The sequence below is a fragment of the Erpetoichthys calabaricus genome, chromosome 14, assembly GCF_900747795.2.
Source record: "Erpetoichthys calabaricus chromosome 14, fErpCal1.3, whole genome shotgun sequence".
Classification (NCBI taxonomy): Eukaryota; Metazoa; Chordata; class Cladistia; order Polypteriformes; family Polypteridae; genus Erpetoichthys; species Erpetoichthys calabaricus.
Window position 1 is genome coordinate 10230825 of NC_041407.2, and position 26921 is coordinate 10257745.

The 26921-nt window shown below is 43.6% G+C and overlaps 2 protein-coding genes across 5 annotated transcripts in view; one reads left to right on the plus strand and one right to left on the minus strand.

Moving 5' to 3' along the window:
- hexdc (hexosaminidase (glycosyl hydrolase family 20, catalytic domain) containing) overlaps positions 1-6846 on the minus strand; it is a 30407-nt gene extending 23561 nt beyond the window's left edge. Inside the window, exons 1-2 of one of the 4 annotated variants that reach the window (XM_051936509.1) lie at positions 6661-6773; positions 2667-2810 (exon numbers count right to left, since the gene is read on the minus strand). In XM_051936509.1, coding sequence (XP_051792469.1) covers positions 2667-2762 — 96 coding nt within the window. In that variant the 5' untranslated portion in view covers positions 2763-2810; positions 6661-6773. Of the gene's footprint in view, positions 1-2666; positions 2811-6644 lie in introns of all 4 variants that reach the window. The other 3 variants (XM_051936508.1, XM_028819775.2, XM_028819773.2) reach the window with 3 other exon arrangements.
- Positions 6847-6933: 87 nt separating this feature from the next.
- The window catches only part of uts2r2 (urotensin-2 receptor 2), a 132358-nt gene continuing 112370 nt past the window's right edge, over positions 6934-26921 (plus strand). The window contains exons 1-2 of the mRNA XM_028819779.2: positions 6934-7100; positions 12737-12954. Coding sequence (XP_028675612.2) covers positions 7033-7100; positions 12737-12954 — 286 coding nt within the window. The 5' untranslated portion in view covers positions 6934-7032. The remainder of the gene's footprint in view (positions 7101-12736; positions 12955-26921) is intronic.

The window sequence follows — 26921 nt, forward strand, 5'->3', positions numbered from 1 at the left end:
AGCTCTTCCGGGAGAATCCCGAGGCGTTCCCAGGCCAGTCGAGAGACATAGTCCCTCCAGCGTGTCCTGGGTCTTCCCCGAGGCCTCCTCCCAGTTAGACGTGCCCAGAACACCTCACCAGGGAGGCATCCAGGAGGCATCCTCATCAGATGCCCGAGCCACCTCATCTGACTCCTCTCGATGCGGAGGAGCAGCGGCTCTACTCTGAGCCCCTCCCGGATGACTGAGCTTCTCACCCTATCTTTAAGGGAGAGCCCAGACACCCTGTGGAGTAAACTCATTTCAGCCGCTTGTATTCACGATCTCGTTCTTTCGGTCACTACCCATAGCTCATGACCATAGGTGAGGGTAGGAACATAGATCGACCGGTAAATTGAGAGCTTTGCCTTACAGCTCAGCTCCTTTTTCATCACGCAGACCGATGCAGAGCCCACTTCACTGCAGACGCTGCACCAATCCGCCTGTCGATCTCACGCTCTATTCTTCTCTCACTCGTGAACAAGACCCCGAGATACTTGAACTCCTCCACTTGGGGCAGGATCTCGCTCCCAACCCTGAGAGGGCACTCCACCCTTTTCCGGCTGAGGACCATGGTCTCGGATTTGTGCTTTCTATATATTTAAAAAAAATAACATGTCCGGCACTTTACATTGTAGGCTACGGTGCATGGAGGAAAACGTAATCAAACACATCCACTGTTCAAGCCATTTGCAAAACCCAGAAATACCAAAACCATGAAGCTGCGTTCAGTCCAGCAAGGAGTTACTGCAACCATGGAGTCCACTCATAAACAGAAAAGGAGAGACATTGATAGAAGGGTAGTGGACATGACAGATAGGGGACTTGCATTTCCACCAGCAATAACAAAAGGGACAGTGTTTAAAAAACGCATCAATATTTGCTTTCTTATAGTAATTTTATTTATATAGCGCCTTTTGCATTCTCAAGGTGCCTCTTTCTTACCTGAACAAATTATATACGGTCGTGGCCAAAAGGTTTGAGAAGGACACAAGTGTCGGTTTTCACAAAGTTTGCTGCTTCAGTGATTTTAGATCTTTTTGTCAGATGTTTCTATGGTGTACTGAAGTAGAATTACAAGCATTTCAGAAGTTTCAAAGGCTTTTATTGACAATGACATTCAGTTTGTGCAGAGTCCATATTTGTAGTGTTGGCCCTTCTTTCTTTTTCAAGACCTCTGCAATTCACCCTGGCATGCTGTCTGGCAATCAACTTTCGGGCCAAATCCTGACTGATGGCCGCCCGTTCTTGCAGAATCAATGCTTGGAGTTTGTCAGAATTTGTGGGTTTTTGTTTGTCCAATGGGATTGAGGTCTGGGGAGTTTCCTGGCCATGGACCCCAAAATGTCGATGTTTTGTTCCTCAAGTCACTTAGTTTTCAACTTTGCCTTATTTCCCGGTGCTCCATCATGCTGGATTGTTCATTGTTGGTCACCAAACTGTTCTTGGATGGCTGGGAGAAGTTGCTCTCAGAGGATGTTTTGGTCCCATTCTTTATTCAGGGCTGTGTTCTTAGGCCAAATTGTGAGTGAGTCCTGCACTCCCTTGGCTGAAAAGCAACTCCACGTGACATGAATGGTCTCAGGATGCTTTGCTGTTGGCATGACATGGGTCTGATGGTAGCGCCGCTCACCTTTTCTTTTTTCCGGATGCCCCAAACAATCAAGAAGGGGATTAATCAGAGAAAATGACTTGACCCCAGCAGTCCAATCCCAGAATATCAGTCTGTCCCTTTTCTGCCCTTCTTGACACCCACCAGGCCATCCTCCAAAAGTCTTCACCTCACTTACACTTGCCTGCTGCCATTCCTGAGCAAGCTCTGCACTGGCGGTGCCTAAGAACACAGCCATGAATAAAGAATGGGAGCAAAACATCCTCCAAGAGCAACTTCTAACAACCATCCAAGAACAGTTTGGTGACCAGCATGACGAAGCATCGGGCCACAAGGCAAAAGTGAGAACTAAGGGACACAGGGAACAAAACATCGACATTTGGGGTCCATGGCCAGGAAACTCCCCATTGAGAACTTGTGGGCAATCCTCAAGAAGCGAGTGGAGAAAGAAAAACCCAGCAATTCTGACAAACTCCAAGCATCGATTCTTCAAGATTGGGTGGCCATCAGTCAGGATTTGGCCCACAAGTTGATTGACAGCCAGCATGCCAGGGTGAATTCTTGAAAATTAAAGAAGGGCCAACACTGCAAATATGGACTCTGCACATAAACTGAATGTCATTGTCAATATCAGCCTTTGAAACTTCTGAAATGCTTGTAATTCTACTTCAGTACACCATAGAAACATCTGACACAAAGACCTAAAAACACTGAAGCAGCAAACTTTGTGAAAACCAACACGTGTGTCCTTCTCATGACTTTTGGACGTGACTGTAGAAATATACCCAGGTAATGCCCGGGTAGTTCAGGTAATTTACACATAAATAAATTGGGACTTCAATATGTGCGTAAAGCAATGAAATAATAATAATGTAAAAATTAAATTCTAAAATACAAAGAACATAAAATACATATTTCAAGATACAGAGTTGCACAACACAGACCAGGGCTGAAGGTAGAACGCGGGGGCACAAATGCTAGTGCAACTTAAACGACTTCTTAAACAGATTATTGTTTTAGTTCCTACGTCATTTACCTGAGCAAAATAGGATATCCTTGGCGGAGCCCCTTTTAAATCAAGGTGGACCAGCTTCACCGCTTTCTGGATGGCCGTTTTGTTGCTGTGCTCCATCGGGCTGCTTTCACTAATGGCAGTCTCTAGGCAGGGCAACACGCAAATCTGCAAGCAGAACCGAAAAGGTGGGTTTTAACACTCGACACAAAAGGCACTGTGCCCCTATTTCAAAATCTTGACTTCAAGAATAATACTTTGGTTTTTATTTAGGAGCATGTCTTGCAGTGGGAAGTCAAGCAAAATGAACAGAATACGATATGCAAGCTATCGAGGCAACTGAAGCCCCTTCAAGCACTTTGAGCTACTTTTTGTATGAAAATGTGCTATATAAATAAATGTTGTTGTTGTTGTTGTTCAGGCTGGCTTTGTCTCAAAAGCTTGCAAATTGTAATCTGTAGTTGGCCATTAAAAGGTGTCATTTTGTTTGACCTCTCATTGCATCCATAATGGCTACAGCTACGGTATATCACCCTGCTACTGCAGGACAGTGTCTTTTAACATTAACATCTATATATATATAATTCACTAAGTCCATGGCAAGCAAGATAGCACCAGGCCCACCAACAATAATTCACTAAGCAGCAGCCAATGATTTCCGCACGTGTTCAGTCTCTCCCTGTGCAGCGAGCGAGCGACACACACAGGCGTGCGAGAGAGAGAGAGGGGGCTGGACGCATAAGGCAGAGAAGGCAGTTAAAGAATGCACAGGGCTTGATTTTGTCTGTTTACAATGATCAGTTCGTAGCGTTCATTGTTGCAATGTTACTTTTCTTGGTGCCTTATTACATTACGGATGTTTCAAATGTTCATTTTTTTCCCCTGTGCTTAAAACACATTAAAAAAGTGTTTCTCAACTGTGACTCCGGAGCAACTCGGTACACAAGCTATATTAAGCGTCACCAACGAAGACTCGCTACACCTTAATGAACAAGTACTGAAACTTATCCCTACCGACGAGGTAAGTTTCACCAGCGTTGCCTCCATCGTCACAGACGATCCCGCAGATCAAGTTTCATTCCCCGAAGAATTTCTTAACAGTCTTACTCCCACTGGCATGCCTCCGCATAAACTCAAAATTAAAATTGGTTCAGTCGTCATGCTTCTCAGAAACCTCATGCCAGCAAGAAGTCTCTGTGATGGCACTAGACGGACTGTTACCAGCATTCACCGCAGCGTACTGGAGTGTAAAACAATCACAGCTCCTACCTCACAAACTGTCCTTATTCCCCGAATATCCCTGACCCCATCAAATTCAAATTTGCCTTTTACACGCAGACAATTTCCTGTTAGATTGGCCTTTGCAATGACAATTAATAAGGCGCAGGGACAAACTTTCAAAACGATATGCCTGTATCTGCCAAACCCAGTTTTCAGTCACAGACAATTGTATGTTGCTCTCTCCAGAGTTCCATCTTTTCATTCACTCACAGTCGTATCCTCAAACACACCCCATTTGGACAACTGTGTCGTTCAGGAAGTGTTCACCCATCAATAAATAATTATGCGCAGGTTGGCTAGTTATCTTTATATGCCTACAGATTCACTCAGTGGCCAATGTACTTGGTCAGCATAAACAGCCTGCAGCCCCCAGACTTGGTCAATAGAATGTAGTACTTGTTTTACAAACAATGTGAAAGATGTGAAGGTGCCAGACATGACATCTCAAACATGGTGGGAGCAGCTATTCTCTTCGGAGTTTCACTCTCTAAACTAGGCAGACAGCGGGTCAATAACCATAAAGCATGTAAGATACAAGTGGCCACTGTGAGTGAGAACACACTGTGTTCATAAGTGAGGTCTAAGGAGAATGGCCAGACTGGGCCAAGATAACAGAAAATCTGTGTGTCATAAGACTGTGACGAGTGTAAGTGGCGGTCTTAAATTCAAGGCATCCCTCTATTATAATAAAAAAATCTTGGAAAGAGAGACGAGATGTGACTTTTTCAGAGGGATACTTTCATGCCCTGCGAGACGAGACTTTGTGCCAAGAGATTTAACCAGCCCTGGGGCCGGAAATAAAAGACAAAGAGAAGATGACAAAGTAGAACGTCGTAAGGATTCAAAAACGTTGGCACGATACACATGAAGAGCAGGTTAGAGATAATGGAAGTACGAAAATTCAAAAGCCTCAAAAAAATGATAGTAAAGATCGCATTAGCACAAACAAACGGAAATTATCACTCGGTGAAATAACAGAACAGCGAAAGGAGATCGAATATATTGTTTGGATTTAAACTTTTAAGTCGGAGAATTGGAGATCGTCTAATTTGTGTTGCCATCGGGGAAAAGTAGTGTTTCTTCCCAATGCAGAGACGTATCCACGAGAATTAAAAGATTTGTTGTTTGGTGAAAGTGAAATCCAAATACTTGAGCTGCAGAGACGCGAAGTGGCTGGTGTGTAGTGCAGGCCGGTTGGCGAGCAGGGGGCAGAGCCTCTTAATATTTCTAGATGAATAAATAGGCAACAAAAAAACATGTTCGGTGGCACATTTATTTATTCACCTGCTAAAGCCCACCCTCGTGACTATAACAAGTAAAACTGATGGGTGTCATTTCAGGCCTTACTTCGTGTTGCTTGCGGTGTCACTGAACTAAGAAATGAGCAGCACTTCACAACATGCTTAATTATTTATACTCAAAATTCATGTTGTTACTGTGTTCACTGTTTATCCAGCGCCTCCTGAATCACCGGTATGCATAAACCCCCACATATGACATACCGCTCAGGCCATCTTGATGTCTACATATGCAAGACATCAAGCTTTATGGCCCCCCCCCCATTTTAGGCCATTTTGGACCATATTTTCCACAGAAAACTCCACCCTTATAATAAAAGTGTAATCTAATAAACCTCTTTAGCAAAAATGATCAGAAGGACTTGAAGTTGTGCAGACCACCTCAACCGACCCCAGGGGTCAAAGTTACTCCTTCTCACAAAACTTTGTAAAAATTGGGATCGGTAATATTGATATGTGGAGTGTCGTTTTATGTTGTTTAGAGATGGCTAGTCACAAGTATATATTTTTTAAATATTTGGTTCTTTGCCTGTGGCCCTAGCCCCATAAGATCCACTCACAGGAGGTTAAAAATAACAAACTTCGAACAGAAGCTTGTGGAGTATTGTTTCAGACTTTTTCAAGGTCAGCGATTATGAATATGATGTTAGAAAAAATCAAAACTCTCTCAATTGACAATATTTAGACTATAAATGTTTACATTGAAACAGACATTTTAATATTTAAAATTATATATTCTTAGGTTTACTATGCAGTTCTATCTCATGAAGTAAATCATTACATTTCCTATCAACACCCTGGACCAGAGCAACTTGCACGAATGCATACCTTTAATTTATTGTCATATTTACAGAACTTTATTTAATTTTGTGCAGAATATTCCTTCACCCTGGTTAACCTAACGTGTGCATCTTTTAATGAAGTGGAAGTTAAATCAGGGCACTCTGAAAAACTCAGAATGCACAGGGAGAACATCCAAACTCCACATAGAAAGCAACCAACAGTGGGGTTGAAGCCCTGGATGGAGGATCTTTGAAGCTCGATTACGCAAAGACAAAAACCATTTTTGAAATGTACACGTATGTTAAACGAAACCGTCCATTCGGTTTTTTTTTTTTTAAAGATTGTTGTTGGACAGAACAAGCTTATACTCGAGTAGACTACCTAAACTTCAGGAGCATTTGTGTATTGTGTTTCATCGTATAAAATCAAGTCCAGCAGACGCTGCATTAACGTGTACAAGTGTTTAACTGCAGCGCTGGAGTTTGCACGTTGGCGAAGGGAACCGCATCGGCTATTTCAGGCTGTAGACCCCCCCCCCCCCCCCCCGGCACGATTTGAACCCTCGCAGAAGATGGCCGAAGCACAAAGTCGGCACGTCAGGAGATCTCAAAGTCCAACTATTGCACTTGTCACCCTTTACTTGTTTAGCTGTATACCAGTTGAAAGCCGACACGACTTGCTGAGATTCTGTTTAAAATGACCGAATGCCGGCTGCCCTCAGAAACACATCGCACGAACCAATACGGAGCCAGCAGCGCACACCTCACCGCTCCGGAGTCTCCAAGGTAGGAACGACAGTCAGACGCTCAACACATTCGTTCTAGTGACTTCCTGGTTGCTCGACGTTCGATTCCCGCTGTCTCACTCAAAGTCTACACGTGTCTCGCCGCTCAGGCTAAATAATCGATCACGAAGACGCGAACTTCTCTCCTGTTCTGACCAACGGCGCTCGTGAGAAGTGGACGGAGCGGCGCAGTGCGGGCGTGCTTGTCATTGCTATCCCCGGAGGCTTCACGCTGAGGTGGACCATGCCTGTGCAGAGACGCGGTGTCGTTAAGACCGCCGAAGGGAGCAGCATTGAGAAGAAAATCAAACGGTAGTGCGAGTGAGTTGTGTGTGAGCCAGCTTAGACGCGTGCAAGTGCTTTGTGCTCTTATGTCGTCCAGAAGTCCCATAACATTTATTAATAAGGCACGAAGAGCTCAAAAACACAAGACTTTTGGTTAATCGTCGTCAGGTGCCCTTCGCATACTTATACCCTACGTCCGGGTAGGCTGCCGAGGCGCCAAGTTACAGCCACCTTTCTTTTCCGCTCGGTTTTTTAATGGACATTACTGGGACGTTTAGTTGTCGAAGTGGGCGTGACTGAATGCTAGTTGAGTTTATTTGCATAAAACGGGCGGGGTTACAAGCACGAAGAGCTCGGAGAACGAGTTGCTCTTCTCCTCTACAGACGTGTCCTTCCAAATAAAACAAAAAGGCTGAATTAGCCAAAGAAATGATTTACATCATCCGGTAAAAGTACGTAATTATCAAGAATAGTTACGTAAAGTATTCGTAACCACTGACCTTGAAATATTCTAAAACGATACCCCCACATGCTTATGTTTGAAATCTGTCATTTTTAACCTTCTGGAAGTGGCTCTTAGAGGTCTAGGATGACCGGTGAAGAATTCTCAAAAGTGTTACGTTTATGATCAGCATCCTCTAAATGGCATAAAAATGACACTCCGCATGTTTATCTTATCAGTTCCCAGTTTTTTCGAAGTTTTTGAAAAGGATCAACTTAGCCCCCTGTATGTAGTGTAGCATAAGAAAGCTTGGTTAATATGATGCCCGTCTCGGCCCGATTGTGGATAAAAAAGAAAAAAGGTAAAGTAGCTTATAATTGGTTTGACTTCCAATATTTTTTAGTCAGTTTTACCCACAGAATCCATTACTTGACTGTAATCAAAGCTATGACCGCGTGTCTGCCCGGGGTTATCAACCAGGACCCCAAGCTGTTCCATCGTGTGGTGGGTCGGTGTACCACTGCAGGCCTGACCTGACACCTAACTAAGCGAATATGCATGTCTTTGGTCTTTGAAGGGAAACCCTTCACAAATAGGGGAGAACATACACACTCCACACTGGGAGGTCCTGTGCCGGAATTGAACTGCAGATCTCTGCAAGTGAAAAACAAAAGTGCTGTCCACCACAGTATGTGCTGTGTCTTGGGTCAAAGGTCATTAATTCTGACTAATCAGCATGCACCCCACTGGCACGGTCTGGCACCTTGATTAGCGAGTGTGTCTGCTTTCCCTCGAGTCCTCCTTCCTAGAAACATCTCTGTGCACTGCTTAAATGGAAACAAAAGTGTAACTCTCTGTGTAGTCTTGTTGTTAGAAATTGGAGTTTTAATGGTGTTTAATACTACAGGCCAATTTAGTAAAGGCCGATAATGTTAGCAGAAAATAAAGAAAAGCATATCTCCCTAAATCTCTTTTAAAACCTACAGTTTGCGTTCCCTTCAGTCAACATGCCCTCATGCTGCCTTTGTCAGTTATTGTGTTTCATAACATTTATGACTGGATAAAAAAAATACGCCACAAAGCTGGCAAACAGTTTGATATTTTTTATTGGATTTCTCCAGCCTATCAGATGTAATGTTTACCAAATCTGAAGGCAGTGCCATATTAGACAAATGGCTACCTGCTCAGCCCCCCCTAATGCGTAAGACAGAGCTGTTCTGAAGATAAAGGGTCTACGTTGTACAGACGGCCGGCAGATTATGGGGGGAATGTTTCTGCGGAATGAGCAGTTCGTCTCCTGGTGAGGTTAGGTGTTTCTCATCTTCAGAGGAGCACATGTGTCATGGTGGAGGGACAGCAAGCGGAGTGCAATTCTTAGTGTGTTGGACGTCTTTTAGAGGAATGTTTATGGAGTTTGCGTTTAGCTCGGTGAAGCCCCAGACAATAACATGATTAGTACAAAGCTTGGTGTCTTAGTGCTTCGTTACGGAAAAATGGCTAGTCCTTCCATCACAGGGGCGTCCTGGCCAGTCAAGATCCCCAGCTGTCCGCCGCACTATATATATGTATATACACACACACACACATATATACACATATATAAAGGTGTCCCAAAATTCACGCAAGAAGTAATTTTGATAGAGAACACAGGTTTTTAATTAAAAATTGTAAATTTTTAATTGATTCATAAAGTATACAGTATAGGGTTATGTATGGAATAGCATATCGGGTAAATGGCCTCCACGGCTTTGCTGGCACATACGCACTCTTTTGTCGAAATTTTCCATGACCGTTTGCATAAATGTGGCTGAATTTCGTTGATACAGCGCCCAATTTCCTCCTTCAAGGCGTGGGTGGTCGTGCGCTTGATGGCATAAACCTTAGACTTCAAAAAACCCCAAAGAAAAAAGTCCAACGGCGTTAAATCGCATGATCTGGGCGGCCAGTTCTGATCACCAAAATGGGAAATTACACGACCAGGAAATGCAATAATTGAATTGTTTCTCGGGCTGTATGGCATGTGGCACCGTCTTGTTGAAACCACATGTCGTCCACATCCATATCTTGCAATTTAGGCACAAAAAGCTGGATTATCATGTTGCGATAGCGAGCACCATTAACTGTTATTGCCTGACTAGCCGCATTTTCGAAGAAGAATGGTCCGATGATGCCTCCAGCCCAGAATCCGCACCAAACAGTGATACGTTGTGGATGCATTAATTTCTCAACAATCACTCGTGGATTTTCTGAACCCCAAATGCAACAATTTTTACGATTAACGAAGCCATCAAGATGAAAATGAGCCTCATCGCTGAAGATGATTTTGTTCGAAAAACCGGCATTCACTTGTTGTTGTTCCAAAATCCATTCAACGAACTCACTTCGCTGTGCGTGGTCAGTAGGCTTCAGTTCTTGACTCAATTGAACTTTGTGAGCATGAAGATGCAAATCTTTCGTGAGAATACGCTGTAGAGAGCTTCTGGAAATGTTCACTTCTTGACCACGGTGCCGAATACAAGGATGTGTACTAAGTCCCCTTCTCTATGCACTCTTCACCCATGACTGTCAACCCATCCACCAATCAAATATTATTGTTAAATTTGCGGATGATACAACTGTCATCGGGCTTGTAACAGACGACAGTGAAGCTGCATATAGGGAAGAGGTTCAGAATCGGACAGGATGGTGCAACACCAACAACCTGGTCTTAAATACCAAAAAGACCAAAGAAGTTATTCTGGATTTTAGGACCACTAAAAAGACCAATCACAGTCCGATAACAATCAATGCAGATGCTGTGGAGAGAGTTTCCAGCTTTAAGTTTCTAGGAGTCACCATCTCCGAGGACCTGTCCTGGGCTGTCAACAACTTGGCCATAATAGGCAAAGCACAACAACGCCTCTATGTGCTCAGGAAGCTAAAGAGAGCTGACCTCCCCCAGAAGCTGCTGGTTAATTTCTATAGATGCAGTATAGAGAGCATTTTAACTAACTGCATGATGGCCTGCAGGTACAACAGCTGCACCAAGGCTGCTAAAGAAGCCCTGCAGCGGATCGTAGAAACAGCAGAGGCCATTATAGGGACTGAACTGCCATCACTCGAACTCTCATATAAGAGAAGGGCCAAAAACATTCTCGAGGACAAAACTCACCCTGGAAATTCTTTGTTTGAGCTCCTCCCATCAGGAAGACGCTTTAGGTCAATCCGTGTACGCACAAACAGACTAAAAAATCGCTTTTTCCCATCTGCTATAACCTTTCTGAACTCTGAATCTCCTCCGTCTGAGACCATTTTTAATTGAACATGTGCAATAAGCTATAATGGTAATGTGCAATATACTAATGTAATACAATATACTGTAGAATATGTAATGTTCTATTCATTAACAGGTGCAATAACAATTTATGATGCTGTACTTTGAGCAATAAAAATAATTTGCTCTGGTTACTTGATCACTTAACATCGTATATGACATATTTGGAATTATTTGACTTTTCTTTAAATGCACCTCGGGGCTGTCACAAAAAGTAATTTCATTGTGTTACACAATGACAATAAAGTGCTTGAACTTGAACTTGAATTGATGTTCCTGGACTCTCAGCAGCACTCTCACGAACTGCTTCGATGTTTTGTGTTGAACGACTTGTTGAAGGACGGCCAGAGTGTCTAAGATCACTAATTGATCCCGTCTCCCTGAATTTTTTTAATTAATCTCTTCACAGCTGATGAAGTTAAATCACTATTCCGACCATATTTTGTACGAAAATTGCAAACTGTAGCTGCCAAACCTTCATTATCTATATATATAAAATCCCTATGTGCGTCCAGGTGTCCGTGTGTGGGTGTCTTCTGGTGAAGTGCGAATGCGCGGGGCACGGTGCGGCGCGTGATATTACTGTCAGAGAAAGTTAGAGGCGTTTTACGGAAATACAAACCAGTATTACTGTGAGAGGAAATTAAAGGTACACAATACAGTGACGCATATTACAGCCACATAAAAGCCAGTATTACTGTCAGAGGAGATTAAAGGCATATTACCGACGCGCACGCCTGTATTACCGCCAGAGAAAATTAAAGGTATATTACGGACGTACAAGCCAGCGGACATACAAGACGGTATCCATCAATAAGGGCGCGCATAAAAAGGCGAGCCTCAAAAGGACAACCTCAATTGGGCGCAGCAAATAAAGGCGCGCGTAAATAAAGATCTGCACCTGTTGCTCTTCACATATTCCAGAGCCATTTGAACTAAATTATCTACACGCCCTTATTGAATAGAGCCGTACAAGACAGTATTACTGTCACAGACACACAATACACGGCGGCAGCCCACGAAGAACGGTCAGCTCAGCAAGTAAACATCAACAAAAAAAAGGCTGAAAGAGAGAAAAATACGACCAACAAAAAGAATGAAGTCAAAGTCCCTTGCCATTTAATATAGACTGTTCCTACTAATGTTTATGCACTACTGTTCTAGCGCCCGTTATTGTAACGGGCTAAATGACTAGTTTTTAAAATATTGCTCAACAATGAAAATGCATTGTTCTTTCGTGTAGTGCTCCATTTTTAATAACCCTGAACTGTGAGCTGTCATGCTGTCATTTTTTTCCGTTGGCAACACTTGACCGCACAAATGGCACCAAATTCAAATCTTGCGTGAATTTTGGGACACCCTCTATAATAAGAATGAGAATGACAAATTTGAGTAAATTTAAAGATTTTGGTGTTTTGCCTCGCTGATGTAGCAAAATGAGAGCAGGAATAATTTTATAAATATATAGCAAAATTCAATATACAGCTGTAAAGAATGCACGCTGGCCTAGCGGGACCCGAGTTTTAAGTTTTTTTTTCTTATTTAAAATGTTCATTTTTAGGTTGAAGTGTTGGTTGTCAGACGCACTATTTGTTATCATGAGAATTGCAATGCATTTTATTAGTCATTGCAAAAAATGAAAGGTGACACCCTTGAGTGAGAGTGTCACGAGTGGCGTCACGGGACCAGCGGACTGCAGTTCTACCCTGGTAAAGTCATTTCGATTAGAATATGCGTATGCACTTAGATTTAGGCACAGGATCAGTAGTTCAGCTTGAATATACAGTATGTGTATATTTATATGGATGTGTATTATATACTGTTAAAATATGTCTGTGTGTTTGTATATTCAGACTCCATTTCTTCATGCTTTATGGGATTGACATTCCCTTTGTATTCTCTTTCCAGAGGCAACGCCTTAAGACAAGGATCCGGGTGGAAAAAGCCGATAGTGGGGACAGTTGCAGTGAGCCTCTTCATCATTGCTGGTGGCCTCGGCTGGCTTTATGTGAGCCAAGATGAGTTTGTCACTGAAGTGTTTGTGAGGCAGGATGAGTTTCTGGATGGGACTAAATTTGTTCAGGTGCCGTGCTCAGAGGATTACGAAAACTTCAAGAGATTTAAAGGTACGAGTTTGTGTTTTCTTTCTTGAAATCTGGGTTTTTAAGCGTTTCTGACTCTTCTGAACTAAAAGTAACTAACGCTGACAGCTGCAAAATGAAACGGTGGCACTAGGCAAAGGGTGTCACCAATGATTTCAAGTCGTCTTCTAACTCTGAGTCTGGGTGGCAGTTTACAATGGCTGACCCTGCACTCTGACCTCCACAGGTCACGCTCAAAGACCACACGACACAGTAGAAGACCCTGCTGTCTCGCAGCATTTGATTTGATTCTTGCTGCCCTGTTGTTGTTTTTATGTAGCGCTCATGTTCTCCCTGTGTGTGTTTGAAGGCGCCCCATTATGAGTTTGCATATCCATATCCAGGATGGGCGCCAGGCTCTCCTTGACCTAAAATAGGATTGAGTGCCTTAGAGAGTGTTAGGCTGTGTTACATACAGGGGGAGTCAAAATTGTGCTAACACTAATGGTACTGCTATGTGTTGTGATCAAATAAAACAAATGAATCCGATGAAGGGTTGGTGAGCCGCCCCGTTTACTGGTCGTAGTTTCCAATTGCTGGCAGCAAGCTCAAAATCACAACAGAAAGTTTGATACATTTGACAAAAAAACACCGGGGTCGGGAAGCTTTTATAGAGGGACAATTGAAAATAATGGCTGTGATGAAGGCGGAGGGAGCCGGAGATGACGTCAGAAGCGGAGGGACGGAAATGAGGTGACTCCATGGGGCCGGAACAGAGCGTCGTCTTGGTGATGCGGATAGAGGGGGAGATCGGCACATTTGTTGAGGTACGGGCTTTTTATTCAGGCGTCTTTCTGTAGATGAACAGGAGAGAAGGAGTATTTATGCCATGTTCCAGATCCCCATTTCTTGTAGTTTCACACACGATAGCGCCCGCTGACTGTCCCCTAATCGCACGTGTGTGACAGTATATACTTCTATACAATTTTTGTGGACAATTTATGTGCCGCATATGCTACGTGTGTTGAACGTGAATGGCAAACAGGTTGAGACATTCCTGTAAATCGTCTTGCACATAGGAAGTACGTTTTGTGAATAAATTGTTTCCGCCATTCAAATGTTAACATCATTTTGACTCGCCCTGTATTACAAGTTGACATGTTGTTTGATAATCCTCTTTAATAAAATCCCTGTGTGCGTCCAGTGTCCGTGTGTGTGTGACTTCTGGTGAAGTGCGCATGCACGGGCCACGGTGCGATGCTTCAAAGGCCGCCTGATGCGTCACACAAGACAGAGAGGGCAGGACCTATAAAATATTGCGCGGCCGATCCAATTGGATTTCGGTAAATGAGGTAAGACCTAAAACATAACGCACGAAAAATCCAATCGGGTACTGAGACGCGGAGATCAGCTTCCCCAAAGAGGTGGGATTAGTGTTTGTTGTTCACTCTGAGGATGTCAGATTTGCGATTAACAAAGTTGGCCCGGTAAAGTGTAAAGTGTTTTCCTAAATATATGAAATTTCATGATATTACAATAGGATGACTTTTAAAAGATTTATTTTCGCGCACATAAAATCTGTCGCTGGGGAGACGCCATACATACAAAAATCAGCTGCACGCCAGCACAGATTAAAATACTTGCTGGAGAGACGTATTACTGTGAGAGAAAATTAAAGGCACACAGTACAGTGGCGCATATTACAGCCACATACAAGCCAGTATTACTGTAACAGAAAATACACGGTCCTTTGCCATTTAATATAGACTGTACCTACTAATAGCGCCCGTTATTGTAACGGGCTTAATGTCTAGTCTGTAATAAATTATCATGCAGTGTGGTCGAGTGCCGGGACCTTGAGTCAGTGTTATTTTGCAGAAATTAAGTGAATAGGATTGGCGAGCTTATGGGGTGGAATTTCTGTATCTTTTCAAAATTGTTGTCATTTTGCAATACGTGTAGTAGAAATTATTGTAGCTCTCTGATGTGGAAGAAATGAAATTTAAATATATATTAATAGAATCTTATCTTAAATTTAGAACCTCTTACTTTTAGATACCAGGCAGGAGAAGAACCGTTCTAATTCGTCTTTTAATGTCATTCTCAATAAAAGTCAATCTTATTATTTTTCTGGTTTTCTTATACCTTTTGAGTTGAGCTACCACCATTGAAATTTCTGTGCATATAACAAGTGTCCATTCTGATTGTGTAGGACATCTGCTGACTTCTTAGTCATCCTTCAGTACATATATATATATATAAAATTCACTAAGCCGACAGGGCAAGCAAGACAACCATGGGATACGCATGACATAGCCATGCCCGCAAAATCACAGAGACCCACCCACCAACTCTAAGAGCATGGGACGAGAACGCCTGCCTGCCTGACTGTTACCAGCATTCACCACCATGCACTCACCGCAATGTGCTGGAGTGTAAAATCATCGCAGCTTTTAACTCACAAACTGCAACAACTCACCAAACACCGCCACCCTGTCTCTTGAGGCATTCACACTGCCAGAAGACAACCATGGGATACGCAAGAAATAGCCACGTCCGTCAACTCACAAAGCCCCGCCCACCAACTCTAACACCGCATCAGACGCTTTCTGTATCTAAGATATATAGATACGCTTTATTCCCTGGTACGCGTCCACCCACGCTCTCAAGGCATTCACAGTGCCTGCTCATGTGCCCGGACGCAACAACTCACCAACTCGCTTTCGTCTCTGCTACAGTACACATGCACCACTGAGCCACGTTGACTTTTCATTATTCTTTTCGGTTTCGGCTGCATTTCTATATATAATCCACCAAGTCGTCCAATCATGGGATATGAATGACAGAGCACCGCCCAACAACTCGAACCAATACAGAGACATGCCCACCAACTCTAAGAGCATGGGACGAGAACCCCTGACCACCCACCCGCCCGCCTGACTGTTGCTAGCGTTCACCGCAATGTACTGGAGTGTAAAACCATCACAACTGCTAACTCACAAACTGCAACAATTCACCAAACACCGCATCAGACGCTTTCTGTATCTAAGAAGATATATAGATACTCATTATTCCCTGGCATGCGTCCACCCACGCTCTCAAGGCATTCACAGTGCCTGCTCATGTGCCCGGACGCAACAACTCACCACACACAAATTTTGCTTAATTTGACTCAACACGGGAAACCTCACCCGGCCCGGACATGGAGAGGACTGACAGATTGATAGCTCTTTCTCGATTCTGTGGGTGGTGGTGCATGGTCGTTCTTAGTTGGTGGAGCAATTTGTCTGGTTAATTCCGAAAACGAACGAGACTCCCTACTGCTAAATAGTTACGCGACCCCCGAGCGGTCGCCGTCCAACTTCTTAGAGGGACAAGTGGCTTTCAGCCACGTGAGATCGAGCATTAACAGGTCTGTGATGCCCTTGGATGTCCGGTACTGCACGCGCGCTACACTGAATGGATCAACGTGTGTCTACCCGGTGTCGAGAGACGTGGGTAAGCCATTGAACCCCATTCGTGATGGAGAACAGGGCTTGCAATTGTTCCCCACGAATGAGGAATTCCCAGTAAGTGCGGGTCATACACTCGCACTGATTACGTCCCTGCCCTTTGTACACCCCCCCCCCCCCCCCCCCCCCCCACTACTACCATGGTCGGGTGACTTGGTGGATTATATGTAGAAAAGCAGCCGGAACCACAAAGAACAATGAATGGCGGAGGGGGCGGAATGGCCGTCCTTCCCCTCTCCCCCCGTTCCACCCGAGCACCGTCCAGCCCTGTCCCTCGCTCTGGGAGGTGGAGGCGTGACGGCGGTCCTCCAGTTTCCAGTCACGGACAATTGTATGTTGGTTCGTAGCGTGCATTGTTGCAATGTTACTTTTTTTGGTGGTTTACTAAATTACAGATTTTTCAAATGTTCATTGTTTTCCCTGTGCTTAAAACTCATTAAAAGAGCGACGTGATTATGCGGCGTATGCTACGCCGGGGGTTGGCTAGTTTTGTATATTACATCAGCCTTTCTTCTGGTACATTCTTTACTTGACCATCTCAGTATTTTTCCTAAACCCAATTCTTATTTTTCAATATGCACACTGCAAACAAAAATACTGTTATGTTTGAATTATTTTATGTTTAAATGATTCTCTCACATTGACTAAAAAAGATCATTTAGAATTGTACAATATGTAGTGTACTAAATAATATACAACATCATCCAGCGGTTTTAGGGTTAAATGTGCACAGTTTATCACCAATGTGACTCGGCCATCTGTCACGTGTGCTGCTTTTGAACCCGATGGCCTGCGATTTAAAATCACGAACGGTTTGTGCCCAGGGTGCGTGGAATCCTGTCGGCTTTATTTTGGTGATTTTTTGGATAACGTCTCTGCAGGGAACGTGAAGTCCCAGTCTGTGAAATTCTTCCAGGGGTCTCCAACACGTTAACACCGGTAGCTTGCCACCCCTTTCCAAGTAGCTCGCCAAAGGGTTAATGAATCCTACATAAATTTGAAAACTTGATTAGTCAAATTAGGGGGGGGTGATCTTTCCAAAAAATCATATCACGATACACAGGCTGAATTGCAGTGTGGCATACACTTAAGAGAATATCTGGACTCAAAGTCATCAAGTCATCATCACACTTTATTTTAAATATCAAACAGAGTTGAATTCAAGCGGAGTTACTGGACACGCCCCGAAGCTGGCGAGTGAGTGAAGAAGACGCTCCGCTCCACCCAGCTCTTAAAAATGTTATACGTTCTAGATGGCACGTCAACGACTAAGCGAAGAAGAAAGAGCAGCTCTGTGCAATTTCTGAAAATAAGGAAAGTAATAATCAGCCCGGCTCAAGTGGACTTGAAAACCTTGTAGGTCCAATCGGGGTCAGAAATAAAAGACGTTCAAAAACGTTGGCGTGGTACACATGCAGAGCAAGTTAAAGAATATGAAAGTAGTAAAATTCGATAGTATCAAAAAAAAAAGAAAGTAAAGATCACATTAGCGCAAACAAATGGAAATTATTACTCGGTGAAATAACGGAACTGCAAAAAGAGATCAAATACAGTGCATCCGGAAAGTATTCCCAGCGCATCACTTTTTCCACATTTTGTTACGTTACAGCCTTATTCCAAAATGGATTAAATTAATTTTTTTCCTCAAAATTCTACACACAACACCCCATAATGACAACGTGAAAAAAGTTTACTTGAGGTTTTTGCAAATTTATTAAAAATAAAAAAACTGAGAAATCACATGTACATAAGTATTCACAGCCTTTGCCGTGAAGCTCAAAATTGAGCTCAGGTGCATCCTGTTTCCCCTGATCATCCTTGAGATGTTTCTGCAGCTTCATTGGAGTCCACCTGTGGTAAATTCAGCTGACTGGACATGATTTGGAAAGGCACACACCTGTCTATAGAAGGTCCCACAGTTGACAGTTCATGTCAGTGCACAAACCAAGCATGAAGTCAAAGGAATTGTCTGTAGACCTCCGAGACAGGATTGTCTCGAGGCACAAATCTGGGGAAGGTTACAGAAAAATGTCTGCTGCTTTGAAGGTCCCAATGAGTACAGTGGCCTCCATCATCCGTAAGTGGAAGAAGTTCGAAACCACCAGGACTCTTCCTAGAGCTGGCCGGCCATCTAAACTGAGCGATCGGGGGAGAAGGGCCTTAGTCAGGGAGGTGACCAAGAACCCGATGGTCCTGTGGAGAGAGGAGAACCTACCAGAAGGGCAACCATCTCTGCAGCAATCCACCAATCAGGCCTGTATGGTAGAGTGGCCAGACGGAAGCCACTCTTTAGTAAAAGGCACATGGCAGCCCACCTGGAGTTTGCCAAAAGGCACCTGAAGGACTCTCAGACCATGAGAAAGAAAATTCTCTGGTCTGATGAGACAAAGACTGAACTCTTTGGTGTGAATGCCAGGCGTCACATTTGGAGGAAACCAGGCACTGCTCATCACCAGGCCAATACCATCCCTACAGTGAAGCATGGTGGTGGCAGCATCATGCTGTGGGGATGTTTTTCAGTGGCAGGAACTGGGAGACTAGTCAGGATAAAGGGAAAGATGACTGCAGCAATGTACAGAGACAGCCTGGATGAAAACCTGCTCCAGAGCGCTCTTGACCTCAGACTGGGGCGACGGTTCATCTTTCAGCAGGACAACGACCCTAAGCACACAGCCAAGATATCAAAGGAGTGACTTCAGGACAACTCAGTGAATGTCCTTGAGTGGCCCAGCCAGAGCCCAGACTTGAATCTGATTGAACATCTCTGGAGAGATCTTAAAATGGCTGTGCACCGACGCTTCCCATCCAACCTGATGGAGCTTGAGAGGTGCTGCAAAGAGGAATGGGCGAAACTGGCCAAGGATAGGTGTGCCAAGCTTGTGGCATCATATTCAACAAGACTTGAGGCTGGAATTGCTGCCAAAGGTGCATCGACAAAGTATTGAGCAAAGGCTGTGAATACTTATGGACATGGGATTTCTCAGTTTTTTTATTTTTAATAAATTTGCAAAAACCTCAAGTAAACTTTTTTCACGTTGTCATTATGGGGTGTTGTGTGTAGAATTCTGAGGATAAAAATGAATTTAATCAATTTTGGAATAAGGCTGTAACGTAACAAAATGTGGGAAAAGTGATGCGCTGTGAATACTTTCCGGATGCACTGTATATGGACAAAGGTGATATGACAGAAGTATGTAGATATTGTTCGGCTTTAAACTTGAAGTCGGAGACTTGTAGATCGTCTAATTCGTGTTGCCATCACTGAAAGTAGTGTTGGCTCCCAATGAAGAGGCGTATCCACGAGAATTAAAAAGTTTGTCATTTGGTGAAAGTGAAATCCACAAACACTAAAGGCAAAATATCCGAGTCTACAATAAACTTTTTGCATCATTTAATACTCAAAACATACATCTACACAATAATGGACCATACGCTATGAGAATCTGAGGTCCTGCAACAATTAAAGCTACGCCAAGTTTCATTTTGAAGAAACCACAATTCGGTCAGATTTATATTTATGATCACGGAGAAGCGATGCAACATAGAATTGAAAGAGTAGATAACAATTCCCATGAAAATAACAATCTGTTTAAATTGTGTATCTGGATAACCAAACCCGGGGGTGGGCGAGCGAAGTGAGCAGGGGGCAGAGCCCCCTAGTTTATTTCTAAAGCACATTTTCATACAAATGATGTAAGTTTTAAAGTGTCTAAGGGTAAAGCTTACAGAAGGGTTTTAAAGTTTTTGTCCAAGCAGAGAATTCTGATGATCCGTACCCCTTTGGGACCCTTCATGTCTAAAGAAAGGTTAGTGAATAGCAGAAGCTACACGGGCCAACCTGTTTTGGTTGCAGCTCTTCTTATGTTCACATCGTGTTTCATTTGTGGGTCCCCGAGTTCAGCTTTGGAGGCTTTCAAATGTGCCAGACATGCTGATTTTCATTTGCTTTCTGGCAGTAATGAGCCGCGTGCTGCCTTTAATATTTATTAGTGCCTCGTTAAAATCCTTTTCGTAAATGGGTTGCGAGGTGCTGCTCGGGTAAAACGTTTACAGCAGACGAGCCATCGAAGCAGAACTCTGGGGACCTGGTGCGGCCTCTCAACATGAGAAACTTCAAAGAAAGACCTGCACAGAGTAGAATGTCAATGGAGGAGTCTCTGCCAATTGTGATCTTCTCACTAGGTGGCACTGCAGCCCTGTGTTTGGCTTCACGTCAACTTGGCTGACTTCCTGTTCTCGGATGCTGCACATACAGGACCTTCACATTTTCAATATGGAAAAGGAGCCAAAAGAAAATCTGAAAGACTTCAGTCAGCTCATTATTTTCTGCCCCTCGATGCCAGCGTGTTCGTTTCTTTTACTTATCTGTGCACTAAGGTGGGTCGGCTGAAAGAAGGGATTCTCTTACAAATTCCGAGTTCTCCTCCAGCTCTGTTTTCAGGGCCCAAGATTCTCCTGATTCCTGCACACTGGTTGCTTAGCTCCTTTCACGTTAGCCCAGATTAGCCTGGCACACGGGCATCGGGTGCTGCACATCTGCACAGAACACAAGGTATTCAAGTAAGGGGATGAGGGAGTGTTGGCATGGAGAACGTTTAGTGACATTCAGCTGGGTGAATAGGGGGAAGAAAAAATGATGGAAAAAGCCCAAACGGAATGAGCTAAATTATGTGAATATCAAACAATAATATACTATGGGGAAGACAAGATAAGGCAAGAAAATAAACAAAAGCAACAAACAAGACAACAAAGCAGCGGATTGGGACACGCCTTGCGGCACAGGGTTTGTATAATTGAGGCTGTCTTATTTCGAATTAATAAAATTCCTGGGTAACCTTTCATGCTTAAAAAAGTTGTAAATTAAAGAACAATAAAAGGGAAGGCTCAGGTCTGTGATACACTCTTTGTACACGACACACACCCATCTGTGACACAGCCAGTTCATTTTAGGCAAGGATGCTCGATTTTAAAGTTCAGAAACGCACCTTTATGCAGGCCATGTGTTGAGCCGTCGTGCTTTGTGCTCATGCAGTGAATAGGCAGATGGCGCAACAGTACATCAAGCAGCATGATCTAAGGGTTAGGCTTAGGGTCTGGAGATACCAGTGTAGCTAACGAGACCTCCCCAGTACCCACTCTGCACAAGACCAGACGTGTGTTTCAGACAGGTATGGGTGGTCCCTGGCTGTTGGTTTGGGCCAAGGTATGAATATCCCACTCATCCTTTTTTTCACCTTTGTGTGGCCACTGATTTACCCCCATACCCCCCCCCCCCAAATTCAGATTAGTCCAGGGCAGTGATCTCCCAAGAGTTTGTGTCAATTTTCCACTTCTTCATGATGTACATGATGATGTCCTTCAAGTATTTCCCTTGAATGCCTGAGCTCAAAGAAGAAAACTTGGTTTGGTATTCAAGCATCAGTCACCCCCCCCCCCTTTGTTATGTCTGGTGGCAAAACTATCTATCCTTCCTACTATGCTAAAATTAAAATATCTATCTATCTATCTATCTATCTATCTATCTATCTATCTATCTATCTATCTATCTATCTATCTAATCCTGCCGACTACGCTAAAATTAAAATATCTATCTAATCCTGCCGACTACGCTAAAATTAAAATATCTATCTTATCTTGCCGACTATGCTAAAAATTAAAATATCTATCTTATCCTGCCGACTATACTAAAATATCTATCTATCTATCTATCTATCTATCTATCTATCTATCTATCTATCTATCTATCTATCTATCTATCTATCTAGGAATTCCTACTATTTGGTAAACCATGAGCTTTGTTTTGTTTTTTCTAATGTTTGGACTCTCTAACGATTGACTTCCTAGGTATGGAAGATTCGTGTGAATTTCTGCGGTTCTGCCCAAGGTCTACATTATCTGAGCTGGTGACTTTGTCTTCCAAGTGTTTAATGCAACTCCTAATTTCTTGTATACTTTAAGAAATCAAAAATTCCCTGTAGGTTCACTTCTGAGTGAGTGGCAAAAGTACAATATCAACACCAGACAATAAGTATAAAGCTGTACATTAAATCCAATATATACTAGAAACACATATTAAATACACTCATGCTTTTGTCAGTATGTTGAATAGCCTTCTGACCCGTGGATTAAAAATGTCTCTGAAAGTGTGAGTGCTAATGGTCTCGGGCGGAGGAGGAAGAAAACTGACGATGAGTGATGGCCGAGGTCCTCATTAATATCGGTAACATTGATATTCTGATCCATCTTCATTACACTTAGTGGTCCCCTGTAAACCTGGGCAGATCAGGTGGCACCCAAGGGTGTAATGCAGTCCATCAGAGACCACCCTGCTGTGTACCTGTAGAAGTTAATGAGCCTGTCATGAAACATTTGGCTTTAATCAGCCAGCTAAGGAAGAAAAGGTGTTGGTGAGCCTTTTAAATGTGGCCAAGCTGTTTTGTGTTCCTGTCCATTTCTCATAGTAACTATATATATATATATATATATATATATATATATATATATATATATATATAATATAGAGTGTGTGTGTGTGTGTGTATATCTAGCTACTGACCCCCCAAGTTAATTGTAAGTATACAGACTAGAACATCATTCATTCACATATCCCTCCATATGCCACATATAATGGATTACTTTTTGACAAATCTAAAGCTTTCTGGTTTAAAAGAGGTGTCCCATTCACTAAAAGCATTCAACTTCTGGGCTTGTTTTAACTGAACTTGGCACTGAGGACATTGTTGAACCAGTCAGGATAGCTCATGAACTGGTGGGACGGCATTAAGGAAGCTATGGAGTGGGAGACTGCGGTTTGCCCCATTACAATTTGGGGTCTTTAGTATCGTAAACTCTTGTACTTGATGGAAATGTACCGGGTGTAATGAAGTTTGGACCATAGAAGTAGAAACTGTGAGTTCAAGCCCCATCACTGACTGCATGAGTGACACTAAGTGACATTGTGCACCTGCCACTCTGACTTATTCCAACACCATTTTCCAGCTGATAAAGCCAAGCTTTATGAACACATCATTATCACTTTGGACATGGAAAATGCAAAGAGGTGTCCAGCTATACGGAGTCCTCTAGCCAGGCCGCACTGAAAGCCCTAGTCATTTTACCAAATATTCCATTTCGATTTGAATGTAGCACCGGCTGCCACTGTTCTTGGTCATTTTTTCTGTGTACAGTTTGCATGTTCTCCCCTTTTTTTTGTTTTTCCCCTGAATGCCATGGTGGTGTTCCTCCATCAGAATGATGAGTGCATGACGTTAGGTGGGGAGTCTGCGTTTGTTGGACTGGCATCACGTCCATAGTTGGTTTCAGCCTGCTGCCATGATAGATATAAGCACAGCAAGACTGAGAAACACGTGTTCAGGAATATTTTTGTTTTTAAATAACTCTGCTTATTTCTTACTAGACAAAGAGCCTGTTTCGACAACGTAAGATGAAACGGGCACGAGTGGAATAGTATAATATATAATAAGTATAAGCACCACAAACCTGATATAGGTGTATTGAATGAATGCGTAATTAGGCCTCGAGCTGTAGTCGAAATCGCCTTTCAGGCCTCTAGAGCTTTAATCGAAGTCGCCTTTCTCTTTGAATTTTCGCGGCTGTAAATCCACTGCCTGCCGTGATTTTGGTCGAAGTCGCCTTTCTTTTTGAATTTTTGCGGCCGTAAATCCACCGCCTGCAGTGATGTCGGTCTTGTAAGGTTTTTCGGGTAGCTGCGCAGAAGGCGATTGCGCATTCGGCTTCGGACGGACTTGAGTGAGTGAGTGAGGAGACTGGCAAATTATATATAATATTTAAATGTGTTTGATTAAATTGAGAAGGGCTTTCTGCTTGGGAGGTTTACACACATGTTTGACATTCATGTAGTTTCTTTGATTTAATTGTGTAAAAGCCAATTCTGCTTTGTCCCTGTTCGAGTATTGGGCTGGACCTGAGGGAGGCGTGGACGAAGCAGTCGATGCTTTATCGAATCCTCTGTAAGGCTGTCATTGCTCCCTACTTTTCTCATTTTCGTATATTCTGTTATGGTGGCTGCAGACATGTTTATCAGCAGAGCTGCTCGGCTCTCACGGTTCCTCCATTCCGACTTGGTAAGAGGCGATAAAGCAGCCAGCGCTGGCTACGCTGAAATGGGAGTAGAAAAGGCCAGCAGCCCAGGATGCTAATTGCCTCATTAAAAGCTTCAATAGCTTTGAGTCGTGGCCAGTTTTCTCAATTATTTTCTATGCTGAGGCTTAGGCGTTTTTCTACAGTAATTGTCAAAATTGTAAGTAGAGTACATTACCAGCCTTGCTGCTTTCGACCCAGACGTATTGACTCTCTTAGCGTGACTGGCACTGTGTCCAAAGGATGATTAAAAAGACCAGTCAAAGCCCGGCCTTGTCAAACCGTTCGATGACGGCATTCTGAAAAGTAATTAGTTTAGCATTCTAAATGTTCGCAGACACAGACCTACAGGTGACGGTGACACGAGAGGGCCAGGTCACAGGTGGGTGCCTTGCAGAGTGTGTCTCTGACGTAGCCAACAGGCAGGACACGCGACGTATAAGCAGAGTGTGCTCGCTCCGTGTCAGATTTCGATGGCGCCCCCCCTATAATCCTGAGAGCTGCTCCACTCAGATCTCTCTCTCGTACCTTTGGCTTATAAAGAGAACCACTCAGCCTCTCGGGTTTGTTTTTCTTTAAATATCCCAGTTAGTCATTCAGCCCGTTTTTTCAGAAGCCTCTGAATCATCGACTCGCCAAGGTGCTAAGCCTTTGAGTCGCACATTCAACAAGGTGCTGGAAATGTTCCCTGGTTTTTATTTTTTACTCCGCGCTGACTCAATAACATCGAACCGTTCCTGTGGATGCTTTGGCTGCAGACCTCACATTCCAGCTCATCCCAGAGGCACTCCATTGGAATGAGGTCTTGGGGGGCCACTGTGCCGGTGAGGTCAATGGAGTAAACTGAAGGGGCCGTCGTCGTGTTCACTGGACCACCTTGATGTGATGTGTGCTTTGTGACACTCCATTGTCCTGCTGAAAGAGTGTAGGCTGTGGCCACAATACAGTGGTGGTCCGCAGCAGCGCTTAAGGACGCCATGGTGGTGCCCGTATATATGCGCGTCTTGAAACCCAAATCAGACCTCGACTTATACGCCCGTTCAAAAATACGACACTTCATTTTTTTTCTCAGACGCATTGAATTTTGTTGCAGCAGCAGCGCAGTTACCAATTTCTTTTGCCACTTCAACGACTTTTAATTTAAAACCAGCTTCATATTTTCTTCTGATCGAACGCTTCATCGTAGATGAGGGATGCTCTCACGATAAAGGTGTATGAGGGTGGGAGATACAAAAAACATAAAACAGTACAAACGTCACTTTGGAATAGTTTGGGTATTACCGTGTGGTCATGTGGGCACAGTACATAGAAAATAAGAGCGTGTGCCCTGTGGTTACTCTCTCAGGTGGGCGTTAGCATATCATCATCTCTTGGACCAATAGCGTGAGTTCTCCGCATTCGACTTATACGACCGACATTATAAATACCGGTAAAAACAAGCCCCGACTTATCCGCGGGAGAACTTAAACGCGAGTATATACGGTAATTGGTATTTAGGGTTGCAATATGTGCCAAGAAAACATTCCACCCAGGATCACGGACACAGCACAGGATGAATCCACAGTTTTTGTGCTGCTTGCGCCAAATTCCTACCTTCCCATCTGCACATCAGTGCGGAATTTTTCATTCCTCTTTACCAGGCAACGTACCCCCACCCAGCTTTGGTGATCCATAATAACTTCTTCATTTCTCTGTACTCGGCTGGCAGGCGTGGATGCCACAGTTGTCTTCTGCTGCTCCAAGATCCTATGCCCGTCTCTGCAGTGCTGTTGTAAAGAGCGGTTATTCAAGTGTTTGTGGATTTTCTGTTATCTTAAATTAGTTGGCCTTACTCCTCTGACCTCTCTTCTTAACAAGTCGTTTTCGCCCACAGCACTGCTGCTTACTGGATTTTTGTTTTTACCATCACACCATTCTCTGTAAACTGCTGAGATTGTTGTCTGTGAAAATCCCAGGCGAAGAGCTGTTTGTAAGATGCTGGAAGTATCACCTTATGGACCGATAATAGCAGAGTCCAAGTCACTTGGCTCTCACCCATTCTGATGCTTGGCGGAACGGCCATCACACCTCTAAACCACGACTGCATGCTCTATGTTTTACGTTGCAGTTGGAGCTCATCAGGTGGTTGTTGTTTGGTTCAGATTTCCATTCCCCTTTGTGTGAGTCTTTTCATCCTCCTTGCACACCTCCTTGAAATCCACCAGACGTACAGTTTTTACCGCTAAGCTAGAAAAGATTGGGGTGGATCAGCTTTATCAGTCGCATTTTGAATGTAATAAAAGACCATAATTAGGGCTTCAGAAGTGTGATGAGCTTCAGTTCCTACAACACTTTCAAAGAAGACCTGCGCTTTAGTCCAGAGCCGCAGCTGGCTGATCT